This window comes from Zootoca vivipara, chromosome 16, assembly GCF_965207765.1.
Source record: "Zootoca vivipara chromosome 16, rZooViv2.hap1.1, whole genome shotgun sequence".
Lineage (NCBI taxonomy): Eukaryota > Metazoa > Chordata > Lepidosauria > Squamata > Lacertidae > Zootoca > Zootoca vivipara.
Window position 1 is genome coordinate 18,391,869 of NC_142599.1, and position 16,642 is coordinate 18,408,510.

The 16,642-nt window shown below is 46.6% G+C and overlaps 1 protein-coding gene across 4 annotated transcripts; it reads right to left on the bottom strand.

The window, feature by feature from the left end:
* Positions 1–184: 184 nt before the first annotated feature.
* Positions 185–14,321, bottom strand: LOC118076544 (synergin gamma). Of its 4 annotated transcripts, none has more exons than XM_088659897.1 (6): positions 14,113–14,321; positions 11,687–11,741; positions 6,096–6,192; positions 4,464–4,624; positions 2,254–2,367; positions 185–1,118 (listed from the first exon to the last, which is right to left on the bottom strand). In XM_088659897.1, exons 2-6 carry the CDS (start codon positions 11,735–11,737, stop codon positions 993–995), a joined length of 549 nt encoding a protein of 182 aa, XP_088516023.1. In that variant the 5' UTR covers positions 11,738–11,741; positions 14,113–14,321; the 3' UTR covers positions 185–992. The 4 variants fall into 4 exon arrangements, with proteins under 4 accessions (XP_088516023.1, XP_060125385.1, XP_088516025.1 ...); XM_060269402.2 differs by having other exon boundaries at positions 185–1,276; positions 14,113–14,312; XM_088659898.1 differs by lacking the exon at positions 185–1,118 and adding an exon at positions 1,305–1,647 and having other exon boundaries at positions 14,113–14,318.
* Between the last annotated feature and the right edge of the window lie 2,321 nt (positions 14,322–16,642).

Below are 16,642 nucleotides of genomic sequence, written 5' to 3' on the forward strand. Positions count from 1 at the left end.
TGCAGCATGTCTGTCCCCTGCCTGGCTGCCCACCCCTCCTTTACCCACTTCCTTCCTTGCTTGCTTGCTTCCTCTGTATGGCTTGGCATGGAGCTGCCCAGCAGGAGCACACAGGCAGGCAGGCAGGCTAGCAGAACTAGTATTAGGTTCATCAATTGACTTGCACACAGAGCACCTATATTAATAAAATTGAACAATATGTTTAATTAGTAAAATAAAAGACTACTTGCATTTTACAGTATTTCCTTAAGCCTCTTTACCCTCACCTTATTTCAGGCTACGGACCTGCATTAAGACTTTATTTGGCGATACTGGTTGCAAATGCCATGCTACGTACTTACCCAAGGGCAAGGCTAATTCAATTCAGTAGGCCCAAAGTAAGATGGCATAAAATTGGCAATGGAGCAAAGATACCAGGGATGTAAATCGTGGCTGCCCGGGTCAGGTCTCACACTGCTAAGCCCTAGTCCAGCCTGGTGACCACCAGAAATTTTAAACTACAATTCCCATCACTCTCAGCCAGCAGCATGGCCGTATGATTCTGGAGCTGATGGGAGTTGTAGTGTCAAACTTCTGTTGGTCACCAGGCTGATAATATTTTTTTATTAATTTTCAATTACCATGCAATAACAGCCTCATTATAACAATACCAAATTATAATACAATTGCTAATACCAATCATTCAAATACTGTACCAAATTATATATTGTAGTCCAAAACATCTAGCAGACATTTGGCTGGGTGGGCAAAACGGTCATAGCAGATCCAAAAATAGCAGGTCACTTGAGGTAGAAGCTTCCCCAACAACATCAATCGTGCAAAAAGGTTCTGCGTAGTCCCACTGATGCTCACAGGGCTGAACCACCACTGATTTAGTCTGGATGCAAACCCAGAATCCAGATAGAGAAGTGCTCGGAACAAATTAGAAAACAGGTTGTTCCTGGGCACATTTTAAAGCATCCTACAAAAACAAGATAAAGGCTGGTTTCGGGCTATCTTGTTTTGTCTCTCCAAAGATACTTCCCACCACCAATGAAGCCTTGGGAGACGATTCTGTAGCCTTCCAAAAGTCTCTCTTTGTTTCTCCAGATCTTCTTAACCTCCAAAGAAACTGACGACTGGAGTACATTCAGAAAGTTGGAAGGGGGGGGGGGAGAGCAAAGAATCACGTCCCTCCTGGCAGAGTGGCATCCACACAGTTCAGCCAGAAATTGGCACAGTTGGCGTGATAACAGCTACCTTCGTACATAATAGGACCTGAGTTTCCAGAACTCACCTGAGAAGGCAAAGAAAAATAAACAAGGCCTTTTCGGTCATGGCTCCCTGTCTGCAGGATACCCGTCCCAGTGTGATCCACCTGAAACCTTCCTTAAGATCTTTTCAACACCAATTACAGAATTGTGTTTTCCCCAAGGCGTCTCTTAGACTAAGATGACGTTTTGTTATTAGTGGCTGTTAAGGGGGTCCTTCTGTTTTCATGCTGTATTGCATTTGTATTGCATACGCCTAGCACCTCTGTTGTTCAGCTTTCAGTAAATGCTTGAACACCTGAGATGTGAGTTTTCAGGACCCAACGTATTCCTCCAACCGTAATGTTTCAACTGTTTTTAATCCTGAATTTTAAGCTGATGTAACCCACCCTGGGACCTGCCAGTGAAGGGAAGGCAATAAATTTAACAACAACGACTATTATGGTCATTTTTTAATGTGGATAAAGGCAAAGGTAAAGGACCCCTGGACGGTTAAGTCCAGTCAAAGGCGACTATGGGGTGTGGCGCTCATCTCGCTTTCAGGCCGAGGGAGCCGGCGTTTGTCCACAGACAGCTTTCTGGGTCATGTGGCCAGCATAAATAAACCGATTCTGGTGCAATGGGACACTGTGACGGAATCCAGAGCACACAGAAATGCCGTTTACCTTCCCGCCACAGCTGTACCTATTTATCTACTTGCACTGGTGTGCTTACAAACTGCAAGGTTGCATAGCTGTCAACCCTCCCTTTTTTTGCAGGAAACTCCCTTATTCCAAGCCACAGCTGTCAACCTTCCCTTTTTTTGCTGGGAATTCCCTTATTCCAGCACCGTTTCCCGCTGCTATCCTGGATTGTTAGATATACCGTAGATATACCATGGCTGAGTGGGGATTCGAACCCTGCTCTCCTAGGTCCCTAGTCTGGCACTTTTAACACCAGCATCTAGAGGTCCACAGATTCCCCGTTCCGTGTGTGAAACAAATTTAAAAATGAAGAAGCTCACCTGGGGCTCCCGCTTCACCTCAGTTAGGCACACCCCACAGACTGCTTCGGGTGCTAAGTCAGAAGCTGACAAGCGTGAGTCACTTTCACCAGATGGCTCCAGCAGGTTAACATTCTGTAAGCAAAGTCAACCGGGGGGGGGGGCACCCAAAGTGTCAGTGCCTGGCTTTCTCTGCCCCACAGCCCAAATCAGAAACCCCAGGCACTTGGTCAAGGATCAGAACTCTGAAGAAGCATGCTGCCAGTCAGAGTAAGGAATGCTGAGAGAGATTGTGAAGAAGGTTAGCTCAGTAGTTGAGCACCTGCTTTGCATGCCGAAGGTCCCAGGTTCAATCCCCACCATCTCCAGGTAGGGCTGAGAAAGACTCCCCGCCTGAAACCCTGGAGAGCTGCTGCCAGTCAGTGTAGACAGCACTGAGCTCGATGGACCAAGAGTCTGATTCAGCACAGTGAATGGCTGCAGCTCAGTGGCAGAACACCTGCTTTGCATGCAGAAGGTCCTGGGTTCAATATCAGAATTTCCAGGTTGGTTTGGGAATGTCCCCTGCCTGAAACCCTGGAGAGCCGCTGCCAGTCAGTGTGGACAATACTGAGGTAGATGGACCAATGGTCTTAAGAGAATAAGCTCAGTAGTAGAGTGCTTGCCTTGCTTGCAGAAGGCCTCAGGTTCAATCCCTGGAAGCATCTCACAAGTTGGGTTGGGATTATCCCCTTGCCTGAAACCCTGGAGAGCCGCTGCCAGTCAGTGTGGACAATACTGAGGTAGATGGACCAATGGTCTTAAGAGAATAAGCTCAGTAGTAGAGTGCTTGCCTTGCCTGCAGAAGGCCTCAGGTTCAATCCCTGGAAGCATCTCACAAGTTGGGTTGGGAATATCCCCTTGCCTGAAATCCTGGAGAGCTGCTGCCAGTCAGTGTGGGCAATACTGAGCTAGACAGACCAATATTTTAATGGAAGGCCAGGTACACACTGGCAGCGGAAGGGGTGTGTGATGGGTGTCGTCCGCCCCGCGTGTCATCCCTGAGGGGGGTGACATCGCCATCCCGCCCCCCTGGGACGCTTGCTACGGATGGCGCCACTGCCCTGGGACGCTCGCCATTCGCCCCGCTCCTGGGTGCACAGCATGTGTGCCACTCTGGGTGCCAGAGCAGCTAGCTCTGCCTCTGCATGTACCCAGAAGAACAGAATGATCAGATGATGCGGACATTCCTGAGCTGGGTGGCCCAGTTCCATTTGACAGCTTCCTAGCTTCCTAAGGGACAAATAAATAAGCTGCTGCTTATTTCACCGCCGGAAGGATGACACCATTTCCCAGAGTGCCATTGACCAAGCCTTGAATAAACGATAAATTGCAAGAACTCAGGCCAAAAGAAGATGGGTTTCAAATAAATCTTCACTAGATTTTATTGATGTGATGCGGAGTTTAAATAGGAATCAATCCCAATACTGAAGGCAAATAAAGGTAAATTCCAGTAAAAATCAGGACAAGGCCCTGTTTCGACTATTCTTTGTCAGCTGGAATATTGAGAAATTTGAAATAAATCTTAGAATAATTCTCCTTATAATAAAAATACATTCAGATCTCTAAACATAAAGTTTTATCATATGTAAAAGACAGAGACTATGTTTAAATGCACATAACAGGTATATCTGTGAGTAACTAACCTTACATCAAACTTACATTCTGTTTTCTAAATAGTTAAATTGCTTATAATGTACAAAAATAGCTTCTCTGTGCTTTAAATGATAAACCATCTTAAAATAATAATCCTTATTTCAGGAATACTTGTAATTTTCTAAAGACAAAGTTATATTGCTTATAATAAACAGAGGTAGCTTACCAAAGATTCACAGGTCAAAGTGTACCAATTTTGGCCTGAGTTCTTGCAATTTATCGTTTATTTCTGGACTTTCTCCAATTTCTACTGCTATTGACCAAGCCTCAGCAAGCCCAATAAAGACAGACTCTCCAAGTGTCCCAGTTTTGACAGTCCCGGATTTACAGAAGCCATCCCAGTTTCGGGTTGGGTCCCAGAACGCCCTGCTGTTCCTTAGGATGTCCCTGTTTTCATCGGAGAATTGTTGGAGGGTATGTAAACAAGCTGCCATAAGAGAGAAAACCCACCAAATAAACTGAGCAGAGGGAGAGGTGGGGTCAGCGCCAACCTTTGCCTCCGGGTGTTCTTGACGCAACCGCTAAGACCTCCTTACCAGCATCTGAAATGCAGAATGGCCAAAGACGAGAAAGGACAGGAGGTTGTTCCAAGCCAGCTCCACCTTGCGCAGGCAATGCAGCAGTGCTTCGCTCTCCGCTCTCCGAGCCTTCATCCCTTCTTCCAAGCGCTTGGAGACCCGGTACACTTCCGACAACCCTGGATGCAAAAAGAAAAAAGAAACAGCAAGGAAAGTCGTCCTCTACAGCTCTTGGGATATAGATTGGCATGTGCACAAGCATAAACCAGTGGAGTGGAGTTACTTAGGAACTAGTGAGGGAGGGTATCACCTCTGGGGGTTCAAGTCACATCTTGCAAGCATTGCTGCAACAGCCACTTCCCAAAGGCCACTGTTTTGTGGGTGTGATCCAGCTGCATACCGGCAAATTTAGGCTGCCAGTGGCTTATCTAGGCTAGCATCCTGCTCTCACAGTGGGCAACCAGATGCACAAGAAACCTCTCTCCTCCTGCACAGTGGTGTAGCATTGGGAAGGGGCTACAGGGGCGGTTGCAAATTTGTTAGGGGCGCAAAATTTCAGCACTTGGTGCTGTCTTAATACAGCTGTGCAGAAAGGTATAGGATCCCTGGACAATTATGTCCAGTCAAAGGCAACTATGGGGTTGCGGCGCTCATCTTGCTTTCAGGCCAAGGGAGCCAGCGTTTGTACACAGACAGCTTTCCAGGTCATGTGACCAGCATGACTAAACCACTTCTGGCGCAACGGGACACTGTGATGGAAACCAGTGCATGGAAACGCTGTTTACCAGGCATCCCCAAACTACGGCCCTGCAGATGTTTTGGCCTAGCTAACAGGACCAGTGGTGAGGGAAGATGGGAATTGTAGTCCAAAACATCTGGAGGGCCGAAGTTTGGGGGTGCCTGCTGTTTACTTTCCCACTGCAGCGGTACCTATTTATCTACTTGCAGTGGTGTGCTTTTGAACTGCTAGGTTGACAGGAGCTGGGACAGAGCAATGGCAGCTCACTCCGTTGTGGGGATTCGAACCACCGACCTTCTCATTGGCAAGCCCAAGAGGCTCAGTGGTTTAGACCACAGCACCACCCGCGTCCCTTTTTTCTTCTTCTTACAGCTGTGCACTTCCCTGGCTGGGCTCTGTTGAAAATGGCTTCTCCATACGAACCAGGAAATGACCTCTCCAGCCAATGGCAATGACTCTTCTTATCTCTACAGCTACAATCTCCTGGGTGGCGCAAATGCAGTTGAATTTGTATGCATCTTCCATCCGTTTCCATCCATTTCCCTCTCTTCCCTCCACATTGCCCCGGGCCTTGGCAACCCACGCTACGTCACTGCTCCTGAGCTTCCCAGCAGCTGTTATTCAGAGGCATTTTGGTCTCCAACCGTGAAGGCAGAGCATGCCATTTGTTAGCCTTTTCCAAGAACTTGTCTAATGTTTTTTAAACTTATCCAGGTTTCTCAGCCCCCACTGCCTTCCGTGGCAGCGAGTTCCATAGCTGTGTGAAGAAGTACTGCCTTTTGTCTGTCTCGAACCTTCCAACATTCAGCTTCACTAAATGGCCCCCCCCCAAGTTCCGGAAAAGGGAGACCGATAGGCAGCAGAGGTTGTGACGCTGGGCTTTTTTTTATAGGCACAAATCCATACCATACCCAGGATATAGGCAGTCCCTGGTGCAGACAGCAGCACTTCGCTGCACACAGATGGGTGACTGATGCCCGCGAGGATTTCATTGGCATTGCTGAATACCTGCAGGGGAAAGAGGGAGAGAGACTGTAACAAACGTCCTGGGGGGTGTTCATCTCTGCACACCAGAGCTGGGTCACTAACAACAGCAAACTCTGAAGCACAGGCAGTCGTCACAGCAATCCGAACACCAAAACCCCTAAGACAATGCGACAAAAGACCCCGAGTAAAGAGCTTCTGGGATAAGATTTATAATGAGTTGAAGAAAGTGTTTAAAAACACGTTTGTTAAGAACCCAGAGGCCTTTTTACTCGGAATTACAAGGAAAGAATTGCCAAAGAAGGGTGTTACTTTTTTTTCTGTATGCCACAGCAGCAGCTAGAATTGTATTAGCAAGGAATTGGAAATCTGAAGATCTACCTACGGTGGATGACTGGCAGATGAAGCTGATAGAATTTATGGAACTGTCTGAACTGACTGTGAGAGTCCGAGATCGGGGAGAAGAGACGGTGGAAGGAGACTGGAAGAAATGTAAGATTTATCTAGAGAAATATAAGATTAGAATTGGACAATAAGGGAAGTGGATACTCAAAGATGCTGAAGAAGCATTAAGCGTTTGTGAGAAGGAAATAAGTCTCAAATGTAAAATAATTATTGAAAACATTTATTATAGCTATATTAGAAGAAGAAATAGATAAAGAAGTAGAGAGTGTTGCAATGGACAGGAATAGAAACGTGGAGGGGGGGAAGGAGGAAGTCGGCAGGGTAAGATACATATTGGATTAAATGTTAAAGAATTGTTTTTCTGTTTTTTCTTGGTTTTTGCTCTTTAATTTTGTCTTCTTTTCTTTAAGCTTTTTGTATTTTTGTATTTTGTTCTTTTTCTATTTGTTACAAAATCAATAAAAAATATTTATATATAAAAAAGACAATGCGACAAAAGTGAGCTTTTGAACCATGCAGACATTAGAGTTTCAATAGAAAGTCAGCTTTCTCCCTCATTCCTGCATTGCTTAATATCCAACCCAATGAAGAGTTCTGCTGAACTCAGAAGCTTGCTAGCTATTGCATGATGTTTTGCTTTTAAAAATAAAGGTGTTTTTTTGCTTTTTTTCTCCCCAAAATAAAAGTGGCAGTTTTAACCCTTAGCCCTTAGCCCTTAGCCACACATGCTAATACCCTACCCCTGCCTCCTCTTCCTCTATTTCGGGTGCTTCCAAACAGCCGCTGTTTTAGCAGTGGATCAAACATGCACATCAACAGATTCAGCTTGTGCTACTGAAGTGAACTCTGGTGCACCAAACTCTCTTCTGCCCCAAAATAAAAAATTGCACTTTTCGCAGTAAGGAAAGTGATGGGGAAATGCACGCGGCAAGAATTGCTTGCTGTAACGTCTTATAACCACCCCACCAAAAAAATCAGAATGAACGCATTGCCTAGAAGCAATTTAGGGGCACTTTTCTCTAAGAGAAGTTAAATCTGCCTCATTCCCTTCAGGCAACTGCCTTGAGGGCTAGAAGGTTTGCCAAAAGTGCGCAAAGCAATGAAGGTGGGATGTGTTTTTTTGATTTGTAAAGCTAGCTAGTTTCTGCACTCTCAGACACCCTCCTCCATTCTCTGTTCAGTCAAGAAAGATGCATTATCAGAATTCAAATGCTCATCCCAGCCAGACGAAAACACTCAAGGAGTTTGCAGAGCGGGTGTTTGTGTGACCAATGGAGAGTCCTGAGTAGACCAGATGAAGAAGTTACATGTTTCACAGGTGTACTGAGCCTGGAAATTCTGGTGCATCCCTGTGTGCTCAAAGGAGCTTTCAAGGCTCTACGGACTGTGCAGAATAACTGAACCAGAGCATTCAAAGAGGGAGGAGCAGCCATGGCTCAATGGCAGAGCACACATTTTGCCAGCACTACAGACCACACTGTGTTTAGTCTGTGGTACCCCCAGTTGAAAGGACCCCAGGAAGCAAGTGATCGGAAGGACCTCTCTCTCTCTGCCAGAGATCCTGGAAAGGAAAGCCGCTGCCAATCAGGAGCATTCAGCTAGATGGACCAATGGTCAGGGTCAACATTAGGCAGACTGAGACGCTCATGGAGAGGAGTGTGTCTTGGGAAGAGTCTCAAGGGCCAGGTGAAGAGGACTTGAGGGCCACACCACTTGAGCCAGTGTGGTATAGTGGTTAAGAGCGATGGACTTGTAATCTGGTGAACTGGGTTCGTGTCCCCACTCCTCCACATGCACCTTGGGCTAGTCACACTTCTCTGAAGTCTCTCAGCCCCACTCACCTCACAGAGTGTTTGTTGTGGGGGAGGAGGGGAAAGGAGAATGTTAACCGCTTTGAGACTCCTTCGGGTAATGATAAAGCAAGATATCAAATCCAAACTCTTCTTCTTAGCCGCCCAGGGTGGCTGGGGAGACTCAGCCAGATGGGCAGGGTATAAATAATAATTATAATTATAATTATAATTATAATTATAATTATAATTATATTATTATTATTATTATTATTATTATTATTATTATTATTATTATTATTATTATTCAGCCCCTGATCCAGCCAATCATTTGGGAAGAGCAAATATTTAGCCAGAGAAGAGTCGGAAAAGCAGTTTTGTCCTGGTTGCATCTGTGGAATGTGCAGGAATTAAAGAGAGATTTGAGGAAGGCTTTTCAAAAGTCCTTTTCGTAGGGCTGCAGGCACACCAAAAATTACTATTTATCCAATCCTTCGGTTCCCAAACCATAAGATGATCCATGTCTTCTCTCCCTCCAGGCCGACGCTTGCCACAGAGAAGGAAAAACAATAAACTTTTCAAACCAGAACCTGAGAGCGAAAAGCTAAGTTATGCAACACATAAAGAACACTTCCTTGAAGGTCGCTGAGTCCCCAAGAGAATTGAAAAGAATCAAAGGGCTGACCCACATACGCCAGTGCAATGACTAAGTTCAACCAGCAGAGGGGGGAAGATGCCAAACAGACAGCCAGGCAGTAAAAAATAATAATCCTGCAATCAGCATTTTAAAGGTTTTTTTGGTCCCAGAAGACTGATGGAGTGGAGAAAGTGACAAAGGACAGGAACGAGGAACGCAAAACAGGACATAGGTTTAACTTGTAAGAATAGGAGAGAAGAAAGGCTCAAAACTGGCCATAAGCCACATCAGGCTAAAAGGACCCCTGGACAGTTAAGTCCAGTCAAAGGCGACTATGGGGTTGCGGTGCTCATCTCGCCTGTCTGTTTGTCTACAGACAGCTTTCTGGGTCATGTGGCCAGCAGGACTAAAAAAACTGCTTCTGGCGCAACGGAACACTGACAGAAACCAGAGCGCACGGAAACGCCGTTTACCTTCCCGCTACAGCAGTACCTACTTATCTAGTTGCACTGCCGTGCTTTCGAACTGCTAGGTTGGTAGGAGCTGGGACAGAGCAACGGGAGCTCACCCCGTCGCAGGGATTCGAACTGCTGACCTTCCGATCGGCAAGCCCAAGAGGCTCAGTGGTTTAGAACACAGCGCCACCTGGGTCCCATACCTCCAGCTGTGTCCCCCCAGCTGCTTTGGACTACAACTTCCATCAGCCTCCGTCTGCACAGATGACGAGGGTGCTGTTTATTGATTACCTGTATAGGCTTTTGCTGTTGTTTTCCTGGGTCTCTTCTAAGGGTTATTGTATGGATTTTATTGTAATGTATTGGTGGTTTCGTCTGACGTTATGCTTTGTGTTCTAAGTCGTTTAGAGCAGGGGTGTCAAACTCAAATTCATCGGGGGCCGCACCAGCAGTTTGGTCACCCTCAAGGGGCCGGTTGTATCTGTAGGACTATGTGTCCACTCTTTATTGTCACTGCATTCAATTATTACTGTTTTTTTGTAATAATGTAAGTAATAACTAGCTCTGAAAGCAGAAACATAGTCAGAATAATGGCAAGTAGATATTTAAATGTACAATTATTGTACAATTTATTGAAAAATGATTTTTGGTAACTGCACTGGGTGGTGGAGGCTCGCTAGGGTTTCATGCAGGACCTTTGCAGAGCTACTGGTACCTGGAGATGCTGGGGTCCTTCTGCATGCAGGACAGATGTTCTGCCAGTGAGCCACCACCCTTCACCAAAGGGACTGGCTGAGGTTGACTCACTGGAGCTGCTCTCCTGGTTCCAGGGTTTAAGAGCCAGAAGTATAAAGCAGCATCCTATGTTTCTGAGGAGAGGGAGAGGGAGGGGAGGGGAGGGAGGGAGGAAGGAAGAAAGGAAGAAAAGAGGGAGTGGGAGGGAGAGAGGAAGGAAGGAAGGAAAGAGGGGAGAGAAAGAAGAGTAGGAAATAAGGAAGGGAATAAAGAAGGAAAGAAAAAGAAAGAGGGAGAGAAGACGGAAAGGGAGAAAGAAGGAAGGAAGTAGAGGGAAAGAAAGAATAAGAATGAGGGAGAGGAAGAAAGATGGGAATGACGGAAGAAAGAAAGGAAGGAAGTAAGGAAGAAAGAAAGAAAGAAAAGAGGGAGCAGGAGGGAGAGAGGAAGGAAAGAGGTGAGAGAAAGAAGAATTGGAAAGAAGGAATAAAGAAGGAAAGAAAAAGAAAGAGGGAGAGAAGACAGAGATAAAGAAGGAAGGAAGGAGAGGGAAAGAAAGAATAAGAACGAGAGAGAGGAAGAAAGAAAGGGAAGGGGGGGTCGCCGCCTTGATTCAGCACCAGTAAAGAGCGCGAAGGGACCCAGGGGCAAAAAGCATTTCCCGTGCAGCGTGAGGCAGCGGGTGTCCGTTTTAGGAGAAGTGCGTAAAGCCTCAGAGTTGCACGTTCGTGAGCCTGAGCCGCTGCTGAGCTCACGTTCATGAGGCTGAGCCGCGGCAGGAGGAGGAGGAGGAGAGGCAAGAGGAGGAAGAGGCGGCGGCTTGCCGTGTCGGTGCCCGGCAGCGCCGTGCGGAGAGTCCCGAGCCTCTGGGACACAGCAGTGCTCTGTAGCACTTTGAATCCTCCTCCTCCACGCGGCGCTGCTGGGTGCTTTGTCTGTGCTTCAGCAGCAGCAGCAGCAGCAGCCGTTTCCAGGCGCCGAGCCGTGGCAGGAGGAGGAGGATTCAAAGTGCTACAGAGCACTGCTGCGTTGCAGAGGCTCGGGACTCTCCGTGCGGTGCTGCCGGGTGCTGACCCGGCAAGCTGCCTCCTCCTTCTCCTGCTGTGGCTTGGGGCGCTCCACGCAGTGCTACTCCGGCTGCCTTTCTATCCCCCTCCCGGCCCCAGCTGTTTGTCGGCGCTTTGTCAGCATGGCGCTTCAGCAGCAAGGTCCCGCACTCGGCGGGTCACATGACGAGGTCTGGCAGGCCGGATTTGGCACCCGTGGTTTAGAGGCTCTTTATGCAGAAAGCAGTTAATCAATTGAATAAATAGTTGCCCGAAGGAGCTGGAGGGCACCAACTTAGTTCCACAGGGTGGGGAGAAGATATGCCTCTGCTTATAGTGGCAGATCAGTCACCATACCTCGGAAGGCAGCATACTAGCAAATTCAGAAGTGCAGAGCTCCTTCATTATAGTTATGAGAACATTGTGGCTAATAGCCACCAGTAGCCTTACCTTATGGATTTGCTGCAAGCATCTCATCAGATGGGCAGCCTCAGAGTTCATCAGCCTTGACAGGAATGAGGAAGAAGTTAAGAGTAATGTAAACTGTAAGTGGTGGTGGGGTTTCACCGACCATTGCCCCTCTTCCTCCTGCCTCTGGTCATGGGCAGATTAACATAAAATAAGTGTAGCAACCGAATCTTTCCCCATTACTTTGTGACCATGCTTTGCCTGCTATATTTCTGGGTGTCATGCATCTGTTGAAGACACTGGAGGAGTATGAGTTGTAGCTCATAGAATCATAGAGTTGGAAGAGACCACAAGGGCCATCCAGTCCAACCCCCTGCCAAGCAGGAAACACCATCAAAGCATTCCTGGGAGATGGCTGTCAAGCCTCCGCTTAAAGACCTCCAAAGAAGGAGACTCCACCACACTTCTTGGCAGCAAATTCCACTGTCGAACAGCTCTTATTGTCAGGAAGTTCTTCCTAATGTTTAGGTAGAATCTTCTTTCTTGTAGTTTGAATCCATTGCTCCGTGTCCGCTTCTCTGGAGCAGCAGAAAACAATCTTTCACCCTCCTCTATATGACATCCTTTTATATATTTGAACATGGCTATCATATCACCCCTTAACCTTCTCTTCTCCAGGCTAAACATACCCAGCTCCCTAAGCCGTTCCTCATAAGGCATTGTTTCCAAGCCTTTGACCATTTTGGTTGCCCTCTTCTGGACACGTTCCAGTTTGTCAGTATCCTTCTTGAACTGTGGTGCCCAGAACTGGACACAGTACTCCAGGTGAGGTCTGACCAGAGCAGAATACCGTGGTACTATTACTTCCCTTGATCTAGACACTATACTTCTATTGATGCAGCCCAGAATTGCATTGGCTTTTTTAGCTGCTGCATCACACTGTTGACTCATGTCAAGTTTGTGGTCTACCAAGACTCCTAGATCCTTTTCACATGTACTACTCAGTGGTAGAGCATCTGCCCTGCATGCTCTGCCACTTTTAAAACCATAAGGACTAGAACCTTATGTATTTTTCGTTCCATAAGACACACTTTTTTCCTCCTAAAAAGTAAGATGAAATGTCTGTGCGTCTTATGGCGTGAATGTGTGGTCCCTGGAGCCGAATTGCCCGGGGGCTAAAGGTACATTGTGCTTTTTTTTCTTTAAAGAAAGAGCTAAAGGCTAACAAGAGGGAATGAGCGCTTTGAAAGGAACCCGCTCAGCAGCTGAATGCAAGAGATCAGGGAGGGAGATAAGAGAGCTAGCTCCCTTCCTGGCCCCTCCCGGCCCCTTGCCCAGGCCTCAATTCTTGTCTGCAGAGGGAGACATATGACTGGCTGATTAGATTATCTGTCTGGAAACCGTCGAAATGGGTCCCTTTCCTAGAGAAGCTGCAGAGTTGAACCCCATAAAAACAGGATTTTTTCCCTTTGCAAGGAAACTCAGCAACTTTGAGCTGATCCTAAAAAAATGGAGCTTTCCCCCTTTGCAAAAGAAGCTTCCTCAAATATTTAATGGGGGGGCAAAGGCACCTAGGCCTCTAGGAGTTGGCTGCTATGCCTAGGGCAATTCAAGAAAGCAAATTTTTTTTATTGTTTTCCTCTAAAAAACTAGGTGCGTCCTATGGTCGGGTGCGTCCTATGGAGGGAAAAATACAGTGCTACATTTTTAGGGGAAGGGCGGTAGCTGAATGGTAGAGCATCCGCTTTGCATGCAGAAGGTCCTAGGTTCAAACCCCAAGGGCATCTCTCGGTAGGGCTGGGAATGTCCCCTGTCTGAAACCCTGGAGAGTTGCTGCTGTCAGTCAGTGTAGACAATGCTAAGCTAGATGGACCAGTACTTTAATGAAAGGCCATGTACCCAGAAGAACAGAATGATCAGATGATCTGGTTTTCCTGCAATGAAAAGAGTCCACTGGTACGTTTAAGACGGCACCTGACAAAGCAGGCAGAGGTCCACAGCCACTAATTCCCGCTGTTTGCAGCAGACACCCAGCTGAAAGGTGTGCTTTCCCCTCGCTTCTAAACAGCCTCGCTGCTAACTTCACACCTGAGTGTTTAATGCAGCCTGCGCTCAACCAGATGTTTTGGCCTGCCGTTCTCATCATAATCCCTGCCCAAGGGCTGGTGTGCACTGCAGTCCAAAACATCTGGAGAGCACTAGGTTGGGGAAGGCTGATTTAATTCTTCCACACCCAAAGGGGATAGCTTTCTCGGTTGCCAAAATGCAGGGCTTACTGCTTTTTTTAAAATAAATAAATAAACAGACTATTAAGCACAGCTTCATGGGTTTTGAGCACACCACACATCCTTATATTGCTCTGAATTTCTCTCTCCAGCAACACACACACACACCTGTCACTCCACCTCAAAACAAAACCCACAGCTTTTTAAAACTCCTGTCAAGTAGGAGGGAAGCCTTTGACCTACCTGGAGTGACAGGTAACTCCTCTGCAGCTGGAATTCAAAGGTGTTTTCTGGATGAGATATGTGGGCAAGCAAACGACTTTATTCCTTCCTCCAAAGGAAAAGTACTGAACAGGAACCTGGCTGATTCCTTACCTTCTACAGGAAGTTTGCTTTGTGCCACTCCAGAGTCAGCTGACAAACTCTGGATTCTGAGCAGGCAAGTTTTCCCACCTGAGCTCAATGTACCGTAATCTCCTGCAGCTCTCAGGCGCATTGCAGAGTGAGAGTTCACAAGGCGCCAGGTTTGCCACAACTCAATAAATTCATTCCTCTCGGCATAGCTACCAAGTTTTCCCTTTTCTCGCGAGGAAGCCTATTCAGCATAAGGGAAAATCCCTTTAAAAAAGGGATAACTTGGCAGCTATGCCTCTCGGTAAATTAAGGATAGATCCACACCATAAATTTAAAGCACAAGACTTCTCCCAAACAAATTCTGGGAACTGTCGTTTGTTCAAGGTGTCGGAAACACTAGCTCTGCGAGGAAACTACCGTTCACAGGCTTCTGATTGGGGGGGGGGAGGGAGGGAATCACGTGTCTGTTGAATAACTGGAACACTTTAAAACACAATGTAGTGTTTAAGGCTGCATTCTTAACTCTGCTTGACTGGAAGTAAGCTCCCTGAATTCAATAGGACTTACTTTTGAGTAGACATTAGGTTAGGATTACACTGCTAACGTTTCTCTTTAAAGCACTATAATATAGGCATACTTATGTTACTGCTTTTTATATAAACTGCTCCAATATGTTTATCATATTTAGTTTATATAAATATAGGGTTGCCAACAAAGCATTCTGTCTTAAGCAATGGCAACCATGATGTAATTAAGCAGGTAAATACATTATCTCCCTGCCATAGCTGCCAAGTTCTCCCTTTTTTTAAGGGAAATTCCCTTATGCTGAATAGGCTTCCTTGCGAGAAAAGGGAAAACTTGGCAGCTATGCTCCCTGCCAGGAAAAAGCTTCACCTGCCGATTCTTCTTGTTGCTCTGTCTGCTGTTAGAGGAGCAGGAGCACAGCCAGGATGTAAAGGTGGCAACTTGGGCACAAGAATATAAACCAGGCATCCCCAAACTGCGGCCCTCCAGATGTTTTGGCCTACAACTCCCATGATCCCTAGCTAACTGGACCAGTGGTTGGGGAAGATGGGAATTGTAGTCCAAAACATCTGGAGGGCTGAAGTTTGGGGATGCCTGATATAAACCAAAGAGCTCCACTGGGTTTACAGAAACCCAGATGTCTTTTCCAACTAGCTTTAAGAATTCAGACACACAGATAAGCAGCAAAAAGATATTTCCAAAATAGGAAAAGCCTCGTATCATGATGTCCACTGTGTTCTGAAAAGCTAAAGCCAAGAATGTGTTTACTTGTTGCTGGTTTTTTAACTCTTTTATTTTGCAGCTGTTTTCAGTAGTTTTTAATGTGCTTTTATTACATCATTTAATTTATTTAAAATTGTGTGCTACCTTGAAAGTCCTTGTCCAGTGTCGCTGGATTGTTGGTGCCTCCAGGTGACCAGTTTCTTGAGCATCGATCCCGATTTGTTTTCAGGGAGGTTAGACGATGTTGCAGTGAAATTGCATGACATTGGCTGTTTAACGATTCATTTTAATTTGTATGTTGGGGAGGTTAGATGACGGTGCATCGAAACAAGGGTTATCTCACTGTTTCCAGTGCATTTCCCCACGGCTTTCATTATTGCAAAAAGTCTAATCTTTTGTCAGGAAGTGACTGAATCTCACCTGAAAACAGCAACAGTCTGAAAGCACCCTCCATTCATCCAGAGATCCGAGGGCTAAATTGGGAGCTCTTTTAAACGACTCCTCTATTCAGCCATCATCCTGACTTGTTCCATCTGGTACGCAGGCTGAGACCCTACCTGCCTGTGGACTGTCTTGCCAGAGTGGTGCATGCTCTAGTTATCTCCCGCTTGTACTACTGCAATGCGCTCTATGTGGGGCTACCTTTGAAGGTGACCCAGAAACTACAACTAATCCAGAATGCGGCAGCTAGACTGGTGACTGGGAGCTGCCGCCGAGAACACATAACACTGGTCTTGAAAGATCTACATTGGCTCCCAGTACGTTTCCGAGCACAGTTCAAAGTATTGGTGCTGACCTTTAAAGCCCTAAATGGCCTTGGTCCAGTATACCTGAAGGGGCGTCTCCACCCCCCATCGTTCTGCCTGGACACTGAGGTCCAGCTCCGAGGGCCTTCTGGCGGTTCCCTCGTTGTGAGAAGCCAAGTTGCAGGGAACCAGGCAGAGGGCCTTCTCAGTGGTGGCACCCGCCCTGTGGAACGCCCTCCCACCAGGTGTAAAAACAAAAAAAAAAACCAGCTACCAGATTTTTAGAAGACATCTGAAGGCAGCCCTGTTTAGGGAGGCTTTTAATGTTTAAGATTATTTTATTTCATTTTTCTGTTGTAAGCCGCCCAGAGTGGCTGGGGAAACCCAGCCAGATGAGCGAGGTATAAATAATAATATGTTGTTGT